The sequence below is a fragment of the Aotus nancymaae genome, unplaced genomic scaffold (genome assembly GCF_030222135.1).
Source record: "Aotus nancymaae isolate 86718 unplaced genomic scaffold, 86718_ANA_hifiasm-v0.15.2.pri h1tg000057l, whole genome shotgun sequence".
NCBI lineage: Eukaryota > Metazoa > Chordata > Mammalia > Primates > Aotidae > Aotus > Aotus nancymaae.
Window position 1 is genome coordinate 49,444,626 of NW_026988471.1, and position 17,764 is coordinate 49,462,389.

At 37.1% G+C, this 17,764-nt stretch overlaps 1 protein-coding gene across 24 annotated transcripts in view; it reads right to left on the reverse strand.

Annotated features, from left to right (window-relative positions):
• Window positions 1–17,764, reverse strand: part of NRXN1 (neurexin 1) — a 1,142,110-nt gene that overhangs the window by 708,590 nt on the left and 415,756 nt on the right. For 15 of the 24 annotated variants that reach the window (XM_064364083.1, XM_064364080.1, XM_064364076.1 and 12 more), the window contains 2 exons: window positions 16,631–16,675; window positions 15,453–15,614 (listed from right to left, as the gene is read on the reverse strand). In XM_064364083.1, coding sequence (XP_064220153.1) covers window positions 15,453–15,614; window positions 16,631–16,675 — 207 coding nt within the window. The remainder of the gene's footprint in view (window positions 1–15,452; window positions 15,615–16,630; window positions 16,676–17,764) is intronic. The other 9 variants (XM_021675805.2, XM_021675804.2, XM_064364084.1 and 6 more) reach the window with 2 other exon arrangements.

A 17,764-nucleotide genomic window follows, 5' to 3' on the forward strand; every position in this document is an offset into this window, starting at 1 on the left:
AGCTGCAGTTTTTTTTTTTTTTTTTTTTTGAGACGGAGTTTTCGCTCTTGATACCCAGGCTGGAGCGCAATGGCGCGATCTCGGCTCACCGCAATCTCCGCCTCCTGGGTTCAGGCAATTCTCCTGCCTCAGCCTAAGTAGCTGGGATTACAGGCACGCGCCACCGTGCCCAGCTAATTTTTTGTATTAGTAGAGACGGGGTTTCACCATGTTGACCAAGATGGTCTCGATCTCTTGACCTCGTGATCCACCCGCCTCGGCCTCCCAAAGTGCTGGGATTACAGGCTTGAGCCACCGCGCCCGGCCACAAAGCTGCAGTTTAATAAGCTCTCAGATGATGCTTATGCACAAAAGTTTAACCGACTGACCTACAGGGTAAAATCCAATTCCCTTCTTGCAGCAGTCACATCCTGTCATTACTTTATCCATTTCAACATCATTTTTTTCCAAATTTCCATCCAGCACAATATTCACCACTTTTCCCCAAGCATCTTTTCTCCAGCTACACTAACTCCAGATATGCCCCTAAAATATGTTTATTATTTTATACCTGAACCTTTCTCCAACTTTTCCTGTCTTAACTCTTATCTCGTATCTTTGTTCACGTGGTGACATACTACTTTTCATTCAGTGCCATACTACTTTTCTCAAATGTTACCTCCTTGGGAAAGCCTTTTTCTGAATATTTCTCACTCACCCTCCCTACAAGGCATTGCCATAGAATGTAGCATAAATCTCTATTATAGAACCCGTCTCATTTGAATGTAATTACAATGAATCTGCACAAAGGTTATAGAACACCTACTGTGCCCCGAATTATACCATTAAAGAAACTAAAGTCACAACTTCTCCCATCACAAAAATTACTACCTGGCTTTTCTCAACCCAAATCCTCATCTGAAACACAGAAAACAGAAAGTTATTTGAGTAACTATTTCCTCAGTTCTCCCAAGGAGGAGACATAACTAGCACTATTACATACAACACATGTCTTAGGGCTTTAGGGCTTCATCTACTTGGGAAACCCTAGTTGATCAAATATTGGTAAAATTATATTATAGTAGCAATAAATGCTATGACATAGATAATTCAAAGGTGAGATGAAAAAGCAGATACATCTAATTGCTTATGTGTTTATCTTTCCTGTACCATGTCTTAATCCTGTTTCTATCCTTACTTAGCATCTATATCACTGCCAATTTTGTTATGGTCATTGAATACATTTCATTATTGAATTAAAGGCATTGTAATTCATTTTCATTATTGCAAGTCTTTGGAATCTGGCCAAGGCAATGTGAATTATCCGTCTTTGTAAATCCAGCATCTAGTCAGGGCGTAAGATACTGCTGGCACTCAGTGAGGGCTTGTTGAATAAGTAAACACATTTGGAGGGGTTGCCCTATTCTCCAATAGAAACTCCATAGCAATAATAATAATAACCAAATTAAAAATGGACTAAGGACTTGAATAAACATTTCTTCAAAGAAGAAATATAAAGGGCCAACAGGTGTGTAAAAAGATACCCAACATCAATAATCACCAGAGAAATGCAAATTAAAACTACAATGAGATATCACCTCATGCCTGTTGCCTGGCTATTAAAAAAGACAAAAAAGAAAAACCAACAACTGTTGGTGAGGATGTAAATAGACTGGAACCTGTGCACACTGTTAGTGAGGATGCAAAATGGCGCAGCTGCTCTGCTCCAGAAAACAGTATGGAGGTTCCTCAAGAAAATAAAAATAAAATTACTATATGATACAGCAATCCCACTTATGAATATTTAGCTAAAAGAAATGAAGTCAGAATTTTTAAGAGATATTTGTACTCCTATAATCACTGTAGCACTCCTCACAGTAGCCAAGATGAGCATACAACCTAAATGTCCATTGATGGATGAATGGATTTTTAAAAATGTGGTATATACATACAAGGGAATATTATTTAGCCTTAAAAAAGAAGAAAATCAGCCAAGAGTGGTGGCTCATGCCTGTAATCTGAGCACTTTGGGAGGTCGAGGCAGGCAGATCGCTTGAAGTCAGGAGTTCACAACCAGCCTGGCCAACATGGCAAAACCCCATCTCTACCAAAAAATACAAAAATTAGCCAAGGATGGGAGCATGAGCCTATAATCCCAGCTACCCAAGAGGATGAGGCAGGAGAATCGCTCAAACCCGGGAGGTGGAGGTTGCAGTGAGCTGAGATTGTGCCACTGCACTCCAGCCTGGCCAACAAAGCAAGACTCCATTTCAAAAAGAAAAAAAGGAAATTCTGCAATATATGTCAGTAAGGATGAACCTGAGGACATTACGCCAAGTGAATAAGCCAGACACAGAAGTATACATACTGCATGATTCCACTTATAAGAAGTATCTAAAACAGTCTACATCATAAAAGCAAATAATAGAATTGTGGTTGTCAGGGGCTATGGGAGGGGAGAAATGGGGAGCTGTCAATCAATAATTATAAAATTTCATTAAGCAAGAATAATAAATTCTAGAGATTTGATGTATAACATTGTGCCTATACATAACAATACTGTATTGTACATTTAAAAATTTGCTAAGCAAGTAGATCCTATGTGAGCTGTTCTTACTGTAATAATAATAAAATAAAACTTCTTTCATACATTAGAGTATATTCATTTGGCTAGACAACATAGTTACCTTTTCCCAAGCCACCCATTAATTTTCCAGTCAGTTCTTCCCTCTCAGTAAGATTGAAAAATACAGAATAATAAAGTTTTAGAATTGAAAAAAAAGAGATAGTTATAATTTGAGGATCAGAAGAACTACTTAAAGAAAAACTACTATAAATGCAAAATTCTTCCTTTGTGGCTAATCTACACTTATAAGTATTCCACTTGACATTTAATTGCTTTGCCTGTTATGTGTATTTCAAAGACAGAAGGAAAGACTTCATAAAGATTGCAAGTGAAGGGAAAAATTGTTGCATTTTTCTGGGTGGACGGTAAGGGTGGTGGTGGTATTTTCAGTGTTATTGTCATTTAAGGAAGCCTAATTTAGTTTGAATATGTATTTCCAGGAACAAATAGCCTCTAAATACAAACTGGGTTTAGGAGAAGATAGTGTGAAAAGACATAAAATGCCATAAAATTCTGAAGTCCTAAAGAAAATGTGAGAGTCTGGGACACCTCCTTCACTGCAAAGCCTGCAGCCACCTCACTTCAAAGTTGTCTTTTTATAAATATGATGTAAGCATAAACTCACATGCCTTCTGGGAATAATGGTATTTCCATTTGTGTCAGTTAAAGGCATCCCTTTGTTCATCTAGTCACCAAGAAAATTTCAAGCCAGGTGTGCTTCAGTTTAGAGAGGTGCTGTACTTCATGGGTGCCTCTAAGCGGTTCTTCACAAAATTCATGTTGCAGAAGCAGCATTTCCCTAAATGGTTCCTTAATACCGCAAATCCCCAACTGTCCAATTTATATCCAAGGAGTTTACTTCCTTTAGGGCATAAGCCATTATATTAAAAGTCATCAAATGGAAATAAATACATAAGTTAGCACACTGTAGTAAAGTAAAATAATCCTGTATGCACCATGGCTTAAAAAATAAATAATATATACAGAAATCAGCATAAAGATATTTCCACACAGTAACGAAAATTAACCCAAGTAAACCTGCACACAGTGATTTTCTGCATTTTGGCAAGTGAAAGAATTTTGCTCTGAAAATCAAACAAAAATATGGAAGACCTAGTTTTAAATTGATATTAAAACACATGGGCATTTTACTTTAAGGGTCACGGGCTTAGGTCCAGCTATTTCAGAATCAAAAGCTTATTACTTGGATAGTCAATACACGTCATTCCACGACTGCAGCTGCTGCTCCTAATTTGGATTGTTAGGGGGTTATCCCTACAAGGGTCCTCATGGCTCATCTGGCCTCAGTGCAATCAGATGAGAAGATCCTGACTTCCATCTCCAGAAAAAAGGCCAAGCCCACCTGAGGCCTGGAGGGAAATGACAGCTTCTGTGGGATCTTGACACTGAGATGCTGAGACTCTAGCTGTAAGCCTCAGAGTCACTACTGAGTTGCAAATTTGTAGTTTTACATTTATTATTTCTAAAATCTGGATTTGAGTTGCAATTAAGGTGTACCCTGATTTAGGTTAATTGGCAGTATTTAGTGATACCTAAAATACTTGTGCACCAATATTGTCAATGATGTCAGTACAATATGGTGGTTGACGTGCTGTAGCTCAGTGATTCTCAAGCTTTAATATGTATATGAAATCACTTAGGGATTTTCTTAAAATGTAGACTTTTTCAGTAGATCATGGGAAGGGACATGAGTCTTCATCTTTCACAAGCTCCTAGGTGATGCACGTGCTGCTGGTTCACAGACCGCACTTTGTTCAGTAAATCTCTGGTATGCTATGAGTTGTTCATGGGCTTTTATTTCCTTTTAAACTATGTAAAAATTATAGCTTTTAGTTGCACATCCTTGTTTAATAATTGTTCCTATATCTTCTATGTAGTTTTATATACATGTGTTGTTTAATAAATAAATCAAATAATTCTTAAATAATAACTAAGGGTAATGTTAATGAAAGATTGGTTTCAATCCTTGATGATCATACCTTTCAGCCTGGAGACCTTAGGGTAGAAAATGTTACTGAATAAAGTCAATTTATTCTTACAAACAAACATTTCCGATTCACGTCTGAGACTCTGCTTAGTTTACAAGTAGTGAACACAGGCAGGGAAGACTAATTGCTTTTGAAAAGTAATGTGAAATGAAATCTGATGAAGACAATGATAACATCTTAAAGACTAAAATAATTACTTGTATCTGAACTATAAAAATTAAGCTATTCCCAATTCAGTTCCTTAACAAGGCACTCGATATTTTTCTAAAAATTTTAAGTTTCTTAATTATCTTTACCAATTTTTGATACATCAGATGGTGGATGCCATAATTTAGGATAGCAAAATGGAAATGCACACTAGGCTTAGAGTCAATAATAAAGGTTTCCCTCTGATTTCTTTCACATATTAGGGATGTGGCTCTGATAATATTATATATAATTTGTGGTCTCCAACTCAATTCAATTTTCTCACAAAGCTCTTAGGACAGTTAAACAACTTTTAAAATGAGACAATGTGTGTAAAATCTCATAAATTCATCTGTAACCAGGACAATTATCATATTTGTAGGGGTTATTGTAAAATGAAAATGAGAAGCCCCCGTTCAAAACTTATTAAGAATTTCAAGATGACGATACGAAGATATTAAATGAAGAGCAGGACCCTTCTATGTGTGGGGTCCTATATGACTGCATAGGCCATAAGTTTATGAGCAGCTCCTGTTGTCAATACAGTTATAGCTAATCCTCACTATATTAATACAGTATTAATAAAGTTTATACTCGATTGAGATATTACAATATACCAGGCACTGCTTTGAGAGCTTCAATTACATAGTTTCACTTAATCCTTTAGAAGGGAATGAAATTAAAGCACAGAAACATCAACTAACTTATCTCAGGTCATACAACTACCAGGTTTAAGGAAGTCAGGATTGGAATCCAGGACAATCTGATTCTAAAGCCATTCATCTTAACTAATTTAATGTGATGAGTCATCTATAACAAGTTATTGTTATTCCTGTTTGATTCAAATTTAGAAACACAAATTGTGAGCTTAGACTCACAAAAATATGCCTGTATTTGAGGGTAATTCACTTATTTTGACCATGATTAAGTGACCTATGTCAGCCTAATTATCTTATGTCCCTAGGACTCCACAGAGAGCCTGGTACTTAGTCCATAGTCATTTACTGTATAGGAAACTAAACTGAACACTCAGTCACCAATTTTTCTGTGCAAAGAATATTTACTCCACAAAGATAAAAATCTAACTTTCCTGTTATTCAAAATCACATGCTTCTGAATGATAAGAGTATGATTTTCGGCCGGGCGCGGTGACTCACACCTGTAATCCTAGCACTTTGGGAGACCTAGGTGGGTGGATCACCTGAGGTCAGTTGAAGACCAGCCTGGCCATCATGGTGAAACCCCATCTTTAAAAAAAAAAAATAATAAGGTACGATTTTCATTTTAAAGCAATTAATTTGTTTTAAATGTGTTTCAATAGTGATGATTTTCCTGAAAAAAAAAAAAAGATACCAATTACCATGCCCAGAAATAATTTCCTTCCAAACATAAGGACTTTGATCCAAAGACCTAAAAACAAGAGTATATCATCTCATAATAGAAATTAAGAGAAACTCCAAAATATTCATTTTGTTTTGGATGAATTTCAGATTCTTAAAAAAATACGGCTCAAAGTAACAAACTTACATTTATATGAAGCTTTTTTCTTTTTCTTTGCAATGTGTTTTCTGATCCTTCATCTTATCTTTCCTATGCCCAGTATACAGCTGAGCAAAGAGAGACAAACTCAGATTATTTTATTACCTTCTATTTGAAATTATTACTAATTTCCTCTGCAAAGTTAATTACAGCTTCTGCCGTTGTTAGAGGAATTTTTCATACCTCACTTAGGAAGCTTGTAATATAATTCTAAATTTCTTTGTCCAACTTTCTCTCCTGATTCCTGAGTGTATTATCTTACTCATTTATGTGCTCCAGTCATATATATCTGTACAGAACAGAATAGCCACTTAGCCCAAATATACACTATGGTTATTACTAGAGCATGGCTATGTGTGTGTGTGCATATATATATATATATATGCACACACACACACACACACATACACACACACATACACACACACACACACACACATATATATAATTTTTGTGTGTGAGACAGAGTTGCACTCTGTCGCCCACCCTGGAGTGTGGTGGCATGATTTCAGTTTATTGCAACCTCTGCTTCCTGAGTTCAAGTGAGCCTGTTTGGCTAATTTTTTGTATTTTTAGTAGAGACAAGATTTCACCATGTTTGCCAGGCTGGTGTCTAACTCCTGACTTCAAGTATCCACCCACCTCGGTCGGCCTCCTGCAGTGCTGGGATTACAGGCGTGAGCCACCACACCCTGCCCGTACTAGATATTTTTAATGTTGATTAACTTAATGGGCATATGCAAGTGTTAATGCATAAGCAAATGGAGCAATTTAAACAAGATGCTCTGGTAGGTGCTGAAATTAGGAGAAAATGTTCAGTCTCAGACATTGTTCATTGCTGCTTTCTACTGGGCTGAAAAATGTCATATTCTATAAAATGTATCAAGTCCTCAGAATTAAAATGTCACTGAACCCCCTGCCAGACCACGCTATGCTGGTTTGATATTTGAAAGCACTACAATTCATTATGCCAACCACTGATACTGTTCCAGGCCATGGGGCATGTGCTGAAAATGATGGGAAATAAAAATCTGTGGGTCCCCTGGAAGGAAAGTTGCTATGTTTGAAAGGCTCAATTCCAGACAAGAACTCACCAGATGCTTTCTGAACTGAAAAGCTGGGTTCCAATTCCTTGGGGACCTGAGCAGATGGGACTCCCTGAATCCAATCTCGAAGAGGAGTGTCTATGGCAAGGTGCCTGGTTTCTGCCCCAATTGCTTATTTCCCTTGCCTCTACGGCTACAATGCACCAAAGTGAACATACCTTTAGCAATGTATAGAGCCAACACTTCATAAAAATCTAGAAAGTACTTCCAAATGTTTTTCTGTGCATTCTTGTTTGTATGGTTGGCTACACAGTATAGAAAATAATAGCAAACATTATTATCTTAGTTTGCCTTTAGAGGAGGAAAAGTGTGCAGGCTGCCAGAGTAGGGAAGAGGCTCACTCATAGAGGTAACCACTCCAGACCAATTAGACCTGGGGAGTGGGAGAGGTTCCACTGAAAGCTCATATATAACTAACTGGGCATCTGAGAAATATTTCCTGCTGCTTCTCCTCCCCCTCAGATCTTCCCTTCTCTGACATCCCAGCAATCTAGGCTGCGTTTTTCTGTTTTCTTTCCCATAAAGTTTCCTACGAAGCTCATTTCATCTAATTTTATCTTTATAAAAATACTGAGAATGAGAGAAGCAAAGTGAGATTATAATATGACATGGGGAGCAACACAGAATGGCAGCTAGAGGCAAAAATTCTGCTGTCAGATTATTTGGGTGGGAGCTTGGCTTTGTATACGTACTAATTATTTCCCCCTAGGTCAGTCACTTCACTTCTCCTGTTACTACACTCTCCATGTCTTCTTTTGTCAAATAGGGATCCTATTCATATGTGCCTATTTTCATGCTTAAGAGTATTACCTATGCAATTAAGAAGCACTGAAAAACTGGTGGTGCATCCCTCTCTGCAATATAATAATTATAATGTACTGGAAAAAGGAGTAGTAAAGACAAAATACCAAAAATCCACCAAAAACTTATTTTTGTTTTTTTTCTTCCATTACTCCTTTACTGATAGGTGTAAAACACCAAATATCAAATTAGTTCACACAGTTTCATGGGTTTGTTTTGGAAAAGTTGTTGTTTTATTGTGCTCCTGATGCCCCCAGCCACATGCCTGTTGAGTAACTCACTGGATGTTGCAGAAATTTTATGAGAAATAAAATACTTATTATATTATTATTATTATTCTTGCTCTGGAATATGCTGACTCCCTTGACCTTGAGCAATAGCTCTTACTTTTCATGTCCGTTTGTATATGCCTAGTACAATCATAGGCATACTGAAGGACTACGTGTTTATGCCATGGGGGTTTGTTCCAACAATCTGATGCAGGTAAGGTTCTCTACTAGCAGGAGTGTCAGCTCAGGGATGGCACTCACAGCCACATATTCTGCTGAGGTCTCAAGAGGCCTCATTTGCATATGGGAATGCTTATTATTACCCTGTGTGGGTTACTGGGAAGACTTTTAAAAGGACAGGAGGATTTCTGCAGTCTGCTATTCTACACTTGAAAGGAGGCAAGGGTAATCAACCTCTGTTTGCATTTAAGTGTTGACACTATAACAGTCGAAGGATTGAAATACATTTCAATATTTCCAAGATTTAGAAGAAACTAGGCTGGGCCTATAATAAATCAGGATAATGAAACATAAGAATTTGTCAAAGCCTTTGACATTTCCACAAACTCCATCTAGTTTTCTTGTTGAAGTTTCAAAAGCAAAACTATCATCTTCCATGTTTTAAATCAGGTAGAAAGAAATGTTCTTTCTATACCTGAACTTCTGTAGAAAACACTAAGCCCATTTGCCTATTCTAAAGGGGCTAAACCAGACTTTCTCTGAGTCACCAAAACAAGACCCTGCCTCTAGGAAGGCAGCACAGAGCAGCTAGAAAATCGTCATTCAGCCCCAAGGCATTATCTATAGTGCTCACTAGGTTGTACAGAACAGAATAGCCAGAGCACTTGGACCAAATATATACTATCGTTATTACTAGAAAATGGCTATTCTGTGAGTCACATTCCAGCTGACACAACAAAATGACATCCTGTATAGTACATACTGATCCTACACGAAACACTTTTCATATGAAAGTTAGCCTGTAGCCACAGTCAGTCCACTGGTCAAAAATTGAGTATCTGCTGTGTATCAGCCCAGCCAATGCATGAGTTCTTGAGTTAAGGGAATTCATTTGTATTTCCTTATAGACTATTAATCCTGTGAGCATTAGCAAAACCTATCTTAAAATGATTCATACAAGTAAAGACGTATCACCACATACCATCAAGGTAGTATTATCCATAGTTATATTATGATGTGGTAAATAAAAACATGTGGATCTGTACGGAAAATGTTTAGGAAAAAGTGAAGCAGGAAAGCAAAAAGCAACACTCTTCCCTAGAGTGAGGGATGAGGCATGTGGGAAGGTCAATGTAAGTAAATTGTAAAATGCTATCAACCAGTATATGGACCATGACAAATCATAAGAGAATAGAGGCAGTAAGTCAGGGACCTCAACAAGGAAAAGTCTAGAGGAAATGAAAAACTGTGGATAAATTGTTTAATCCTGACTTAGATCTCCATATGAGGAGTTCTCTGCCAACTAAAGTTGTCTCCCTTCTCTCATCTGGCATGATTTCCAGATGTCAATGAAGATTTCTCTTTCCTCAAAGTTCCTGCTAGATTAATTTATCTACCAGGTACCAAAGCCTTTTATTTCATAACTGGAAAAATAACCCACAATGCAAATTCCACCATGAGCTTTTGTTCTTATATGTAAATGACAGACACTCTATTCCTCTCTGAGCAAAGAGCGAAGTAAGAACAAGAAAGACACTTGAGGACCCAAATTTGATGGGCATGGTCAACCACAGAAGGGCATAAATTGAAAAGGCTTCAAAACTTTCTAAAATTCTCTGTTGTCCAAAAGGAGAAAGACAGGGAGTAAGGAGCATTTGCAGGAAGGATATATTTTATCTCTTTCCCAGCACTGGTGCTGGTACACTGTGATGCAAGCACTTCACATAGCAGAGGAGACCACACAGATTTCATTTAGGAATCTATCATTTTTTTCCACAGTGAGGGAAAGTGCTTACATAAGATAGGGTATTTTCCAAACCTCATCTAACTCAAAAGCATCTTTCAGATTTGTGGTAATAAATGTTTCTAAGTGTAATTAGAGGCTGAGCCGATCTAATTAGTTTGATGAAATTTTCAGTAGGGACTTAATTCCCCTTAGCATTTCACTCATTTTTTTTTTTTTTCTCTCTCTCTCTAGAATACTTCCTTAGGCTTAATCCCAGCAGTTTTTATTGGCAGTATTCTAAGTTACCTCACACAGGCAGTTGTGATTGTAAAACTTCCAGCCGGTACATATGACTAAACACAAACTTCAGATAAAGGATTCTGAGTCATTGTATTCAACACACAGTCCTTTCCTACCGTCTTCAGTTTCATTTCCTTACTAACAAACCATGTTAAATAGTGTTCACTCTGCAGGAGGGAAATCGGTGTTTCAGAGCATTTTTGGGGGCACAAAGAGACCAGGAAATGCATAATAATTGCAGGAGCAGGTTCTGAGGGGAGGTTAATGAGGGAGCACCATGACCCTTCCTGATAGGCCAATGACTACAGAAACACTTTTGATGAAAATATTAGGATAAAACACATACATACTAGTGAGATTTTCATCTATCTTTAAAGATTCTTAAAATATATCTAGCAAGCACCTGAGGAATTAACTGTGAGAATTTTCTACAGGAAAATGCTTTCCAAGTGGTCTAAGGTAAATGGGCAAGATGTTCTTAAACGGAGTCTGAGCATCTCAGACACCATGATTTTTCCTTCTGCAAGGTTTCCAACCCCCTCTCCTTTTGTAGCAGTCACTAAGAAGTGCTTGTTAGAAAATTTAACTAAGTATAAAATGATCAGAAATTCTTAAGCAACACATATTTCAGCTTTTACTCAGTGTTATAAAAATGCGGAGACTATAAACAAGTATTTCTGTCAAAACATAGGGCTGCTTTTGCAAAAATCAGATTTAAAAAAGAATATTTTTAAAGACCTATTATCCTCTAAGAATTTCATAGGTATGAACTGTCTATAATGGCAATTTATTATTTACAATTTTTCTTTAACTTGTTTTTCAAATTTAAACCTGTGAGTCATTTTTCAGTGAGTTCACACATTTTCCCAGACTTTTTGATTTACTTGTGATGAAAATATAAATTATTTTTTAAAAACTACTTTGAGCTCTATTTGAATCCCTTGCCATTCAATATTTCTTGTGATTTTAAACAAAGCACCATATGAAGTTCAGGTTAGATTTTACCAAATTATTTTGAACTAATCTTATTTTACTCTGAAATTTGATAATCACATACACCAAAGTAACTTCCCTATTGAGGATTAGTTATTCTGCGTGCAAACAAAATCTCATTTCAAAAGACATTATTAAATGCCATGTGGGGAAAGACCTAAGCTGCTTCTAATAAATATGAGATTATAGGTTGTTTCAATATGTGGAGTAATTTCCTTTTTTTCTTTAAACTTTAAAGAATAAATGTGTAAATTTGTGAAAGTGGTATTTTTATACTTTGAGTGCCATTGCTCACAATGAAATAGAGCTGGCCATTTAAATATTATACTTCCCTTGATAGGGTTCTGTATTTTAATCCTGCTGGACCCCCTTACTACTCTTGGTCAGGTAACTTCTCTAGGTCTGTTTCCCCAAAAGAAGGAGGTTGAACTTAGAAAATGATTTCCAGGGTCCTTTCCATTCTAACACTCCAAAATTTCTGCCATGACTTCGGACAAGATGTTATTAAAATCTCCTTCAAGATTGGTTATGCTAAGATGGTTACATACTAGACTGAAAATAAAAATGTTATGAGCCAATACATGAAGTCATAATTAAGGGTTTGCACATGCAGTGTGCTATAGGCCAGGAAGTCCAAGCCAGAATTCAGAAAAATTTACGTGGACTTTACAGTTAAGAGAGATTCTGTGAGAATGAACATAGGTATATCCCTCTCTTTTCAGTAACTCCACAAAACTGACCTATTTGAAATAAGAGGATTTAATGCAAAATCCATGATACTTTGTCACTATTTCATTTCAGAAGTAAGAAAAGCAGTGCCTTCTAAACAGATAATGGTTCAGACACAGATGGAAACTACGAACAATTACAAAGCCCTCCAAAGTGCTGGGATTACAGGCGTGACCCACCACACCCAGAACTCTGAGAGGCATAAGAGGGCGAATCACTTGAGTTTACGAGTTCGAGACCAGCCTGCCCAACATATAGTGAAACCCTGACATTACTAAAAATACAAAAATTTGCTGGTTGTGGTGGTGTGCTCCCGGAGTCCCAGCTATTTGGGAAGCTGAGGCAGGAGAAGCACTTGAACCCGGGAGGCAGAGGTTGCAGTGAACCGAGATCATGCCACTGCACTCCAACCTGGGCAACAGAGCAAGACTCCCTCTATCAAAAATAAAAAAATAAAAAGCTCTTCTAAGTGAGGTATGTTTTGCTTTATAGACTAATTGTGCCTATATCCTTCCAGACTCTAGTGTGTCTGAAGAAATACAATGAAAAAGATTACGCAAGTCAAGAAAAAACTGACATTTCTTCAAACGCATACACCAGATGTGGAAGACAGAAGTGAAAAGTGTCCAATCAATAAAGAAGTGTGAATTGCATCTGAACCCTATAGTGACAACAGCATGAGTGAATACTCCTTTTATGAACTTACCAGCTATGAACTAACCTGTCACTTGGAAGGTCACCTGACTTATTTTTTGGTATTGTGGTTAAAAGATTAATACGAATACTAAGGTATATGGATTCATAAATAAGCATTAGAGATATTAATATGAAGCACAGTTTAATTTAAAACTGTCATTTCAGATTAAGACAATTAACTGCTGTTTTATACACACAAAAAAACCTCCCTCATTTAATGCAGAATTATCAGAAGATTATGTCTCAGTTGAACTCAGGGATTCACTACAGAAATCGTCTTTTTTTTTTTTTTTTTTTTTTTTTTTGCAGGATGCCTAAAAGAGTTCTTTAGTTAGATTCCCATTTCTGCCAGAGATCCCTCAATTCCCCTTCCTTTTTCCAATCTAAGCAGGATTATCCTTCTCTATATAAAGCAGGATGTAGGGACTAATTATAGTTGGCCTGGTTCACAGTGAAAATGAGGAGGTTGGTATGGGTGATTGGGGATGTGGCTCTGCCCTCCACTTTCCCTCCCTAGTATGGAGTTTCAGAAATCTTCTAATAAAATTGAATCATTCTTTTACCATACCTGATACACTTTCTTTATCCCTGCATGTCTAAATTAGTCATTGTTTGAGATGCTCACATTCTGTCTGACTCTTCTGTGTTTCTCTTCTTGTCTTCTAGAACTCTACTCATTTCACCCTCTTTTGAAATCCAATAATGGTGTTAAACAATTTAATACTTCATTCCTCACAGTCTATTATACATTCATAAATGTTGTTTTAGTTTGTAACAAATTTGAGAGTTTCTACAATCTTTTAGGAACCTTAACAAACATTTCTCTTGCAACAGAACTCTTAACTATGGTAGTTAAGAGCACAAAAGACACTGAAATCAGATTTCAGACTTCCTCGATTAACCTTTAGACTTTAATGCTTGTTAATTGTGGCACTGTCCTCAAGAAACTTACCTGCTTCAAACTCCAGTTTCTTCATCTGAAACATGCAGATAATAAAATGCCTATATTGGGAGGATTTCTGTAAAGCTCTTAGAATCGCACAAAATAACAGCTCTGGAAATATTTGTACTATAAGAATATTACTATTAGATTATTATCCTCTACAGGGCATAACATAGACCCGGATCATACTACACATTTGTAACCAGCAAAAGTAACTTTCTAAAAGGCAATGTATCACTCCTACTACAAAGGCAACGTTTGGCCTTTCAGAACTGCACCTTCTTATGTTAAAACTATTTCATTTTTAAATCTCCCTTAGGAATATTCTATATATATCCACATACTGGACAATGAATCAACTGGTATGTTCATGTAAAGAGAAGACAGGGAAGGATAATTTAGTAGTATGTTTTTCCCTAATGCTTACCTGAATCAAGTTTATATGATTAAATTATTTTCTTTGGAATAAATCAAAGTACATCACTGCTTACCAACATCTATGGCTAACTGTTAGTGAATTCTAAGTTATTTAACTTTGAATTTTAGAAATCTGTACCATTAAATTGTAGCCATACAATGTAAGAGGAACCGCTGGTTCCAGTAGCTACAGAAAATTAGACTGTGTCTGAATGAATTTTTTTAAAGGCAGCTTTTATGGATAATATTCATTAAAACTTGAAATTCAGGAACTTCTTGATCTTTCTCTCCCCAAACTCCAATAAAATTCCAATTTTATACAAAATTTCAGCAGACAATTACAGCTGAGAACGAGGAATGAAATTATTGATATCATTTAGTTTGATGATTTTGCTCAGAAAAATATCAAGTAAACTCATCAGATGACAAATGAAACAGTTTTACTTCCTCCAGAACATGTTGAAAATATGGGAACAAAATTATTTCATTCAACAGACTTATTTCGTTTTTGTTTTGTTTTGAATTACATAGTTGTTCCTTCTCCCATAGCTTAAATTTTTCTTATTTTTTCCCTTAGTACTCAAAAAAGTAATCACTGTATATAAAATACCTATGGCATTTAGGTAGAAATAAGCAAATAAATCATTTATCTTAACTTTAGACCCAATATCTCTTTTTGTTTCACTTTCTTTTATAGCTAATATCAACTGTCCACACAAATCTCAAATGTAAATTACTTACAGACTAGTAAAGAAGAGGAACCTAATTCCTTCATAATGATCTACAAGCTGTCTCCCTACCCCCAATCCTACATAAACAACAGTAGAATATTGAATTTAAAGTTGTGCCATTTGACTCTGGAAACATCAGGTCTTCAGCAAAGGTACTTTCAGTCTGGATCTGAAATGATGAGATCATGAATTAGGAATGATTCTGATGACAACGATATTTACCTCTTTGAGACAGCCCATAAAGTTGTTACTGACTGGTGACCCTGGAAGGTCGGCTGTGCTGGGACTGCCTCCAACATAGAAAAAGTCATCAGAACCCAGCATGGTATAATCTTCTTGCGTGTAGCCCGTTGTAGTAAGAATCCCATCCACTGATATTGTCACCTAGATAACAAAGCACAGGGAAAGGACACGCTATACTCAGACCTAGATACTGTAATCCTGGGATATGCCTGTTTTGTGTTTTGTTTTTGTTTTATTTATTTATTTTTTTGTTTTGCTTTTTTTTTTTTTTTCTGTTTGGTTTTTGCTTTTAGACCTATGACGGAACCCATTTTCATGTCTGTTTGAGGTTTATTCTTAGATTCTATTCAACTAGCCCTATGAAATCTAAACTATTTAGAGAGTTAACTGATTATTGAACTAGTGTCAGCATCATCCCTACTGCAACTCAAAAGTTATTGAGCAGACACAAAAATGGTGTTAGTAAAATGCTTCCTAGGTTAGTTTTGCTGGTGTACGTATTAGTAAAGTTTAGTTGTCTGTTATTCACTAATCACAACGTGCACCTTGTTAACATAAAAGGCTCAAGCTATTTCCAGCAACATCACTACTGGCACTATTGAGCAGCAATTGTTCAGCATGCAAGTGCCTAAGTCCATGCCAAAGGGGGAGAAAAGGCAAAACAACCAGTAGAAGCCGCACACGCCGATGTGCACATGCAGGAAGTACAGTACAGTTCAGAAAAGGAAAGAAAGAAAACAGGGAGAACCAAAGGAAACAAATAAAAACAACTGCTTTGTGATGACGTAAAGATGAGTGGGTGTGGCATCTCCAGCATTCCCAAATCAAGTTTCCATGCCATGCATCATGAATGGTTAGAGACTGGCTGAGCCTGCGGTCACTCGGGCCAGCCACCATTTTGTCTTATCCCGTGTTAACCACAGCTGGATGCAAAACGTTCGAAACGTTAACGATGCCCCTACAGGTGAGTTGGAAAACAGAAGTTGACAGGAACAGGTAAAAAATAAGAAGGTCAACAACAGATGAAAAGAAGGAGGTCAAAGTAAGCAGAAGAGTACCAACCGCAGTTCCTCTTTTGTTAATGATGTCTACAGTTAAAAGAAAGAAAGAAAACACACGGCAAACCCAAAATAAGAAACAATTAGAATGATATCTACCGAACAATGTAGTTTGTTTACCATAGCGTGTCCAATGCCTGAGTGCTTTGTGGAGAAGGGGGGAGAAAGGAAATTAAAAACTGTGAACAGAATAACGATCGTTACTTAAAAAATATGATGGTCTCTACCATGTTAGTACATTTTTTGATTCAGGTAACGGTTAGTAGAATGAAACATTCCATGAATGACATGTTAGTTATTAAGCATGTTAGTAACATAGAAAAAGGGCAAAAAAATTTTACAAGAAAAAAGCAGACTAACAGGTAGGCCTCCCACAGAGGTAATATTTTTCCTGTCATAATTGTTCATAACTTGCTACCAGACAGAAACAGACACATGGCAATGTTCCCTTTGTCTTCCTGAGTACATCTGAGAGACATTGGAAAAGTCTAAAAGGGATTCAAAGGCCTAAAGCTTTTCAGCTGACCATTGCGGCCCTATGCCCATACTTGACCCCTCCTCCACCCTGGTCCACCCAAACCCCAGGAAATTAGTAGGAATCAGTTGGCATTGCCCTGCTACTCCATTTTACAGCATACAAGGACTCCTCCTCAACTTCAAAACTTCCTTCGGTCATATTGATGGACTTTAGGGTCACAGTTTACTGCAATGAAACAAAGCAAAGATCCTGACACACAGAATGAGTAGAATGGATTTGTGTTTAATCTGTCCTGCTGCACATGCACCCCGGCTCTACAGTTTCCTTTGAGCTACCAATTCGCAGTTTGGTTTGTAACCTGAGCAAAGGCAAATCTAGAAAGTGGACTCCTCAAGCCCCCACCCTTCCTTCTGTGCTTCGCTCAAATGAGCCTCTAGTCTCTTGGTGCATATCTGAGAGAAAAAAATAAAAAAGGAAAACCAAAGAGACAGACTTATAGGAAACCCACGGTCTACAGCTATACTGATGGTGGCCAACCCTCTCCCAAGGCAGCTGGAAGCATGCAGGGCCCCTCCCATGTCAAGGAAGCATCTGGAAGGTCTGGGGTCCTCAAGAATCTTTCAGTTTTACTTGTCTGCCTTAGCTAGACTAAATCTACACTCCTAAAGCTCCTTTTTGTTTCTCTAGCTCTGAGAGTTTAAACTTTTCAGAAGTGGGAAAGAAAAGGTTAGATAGTTAACAGCTCTGAAAGAAAG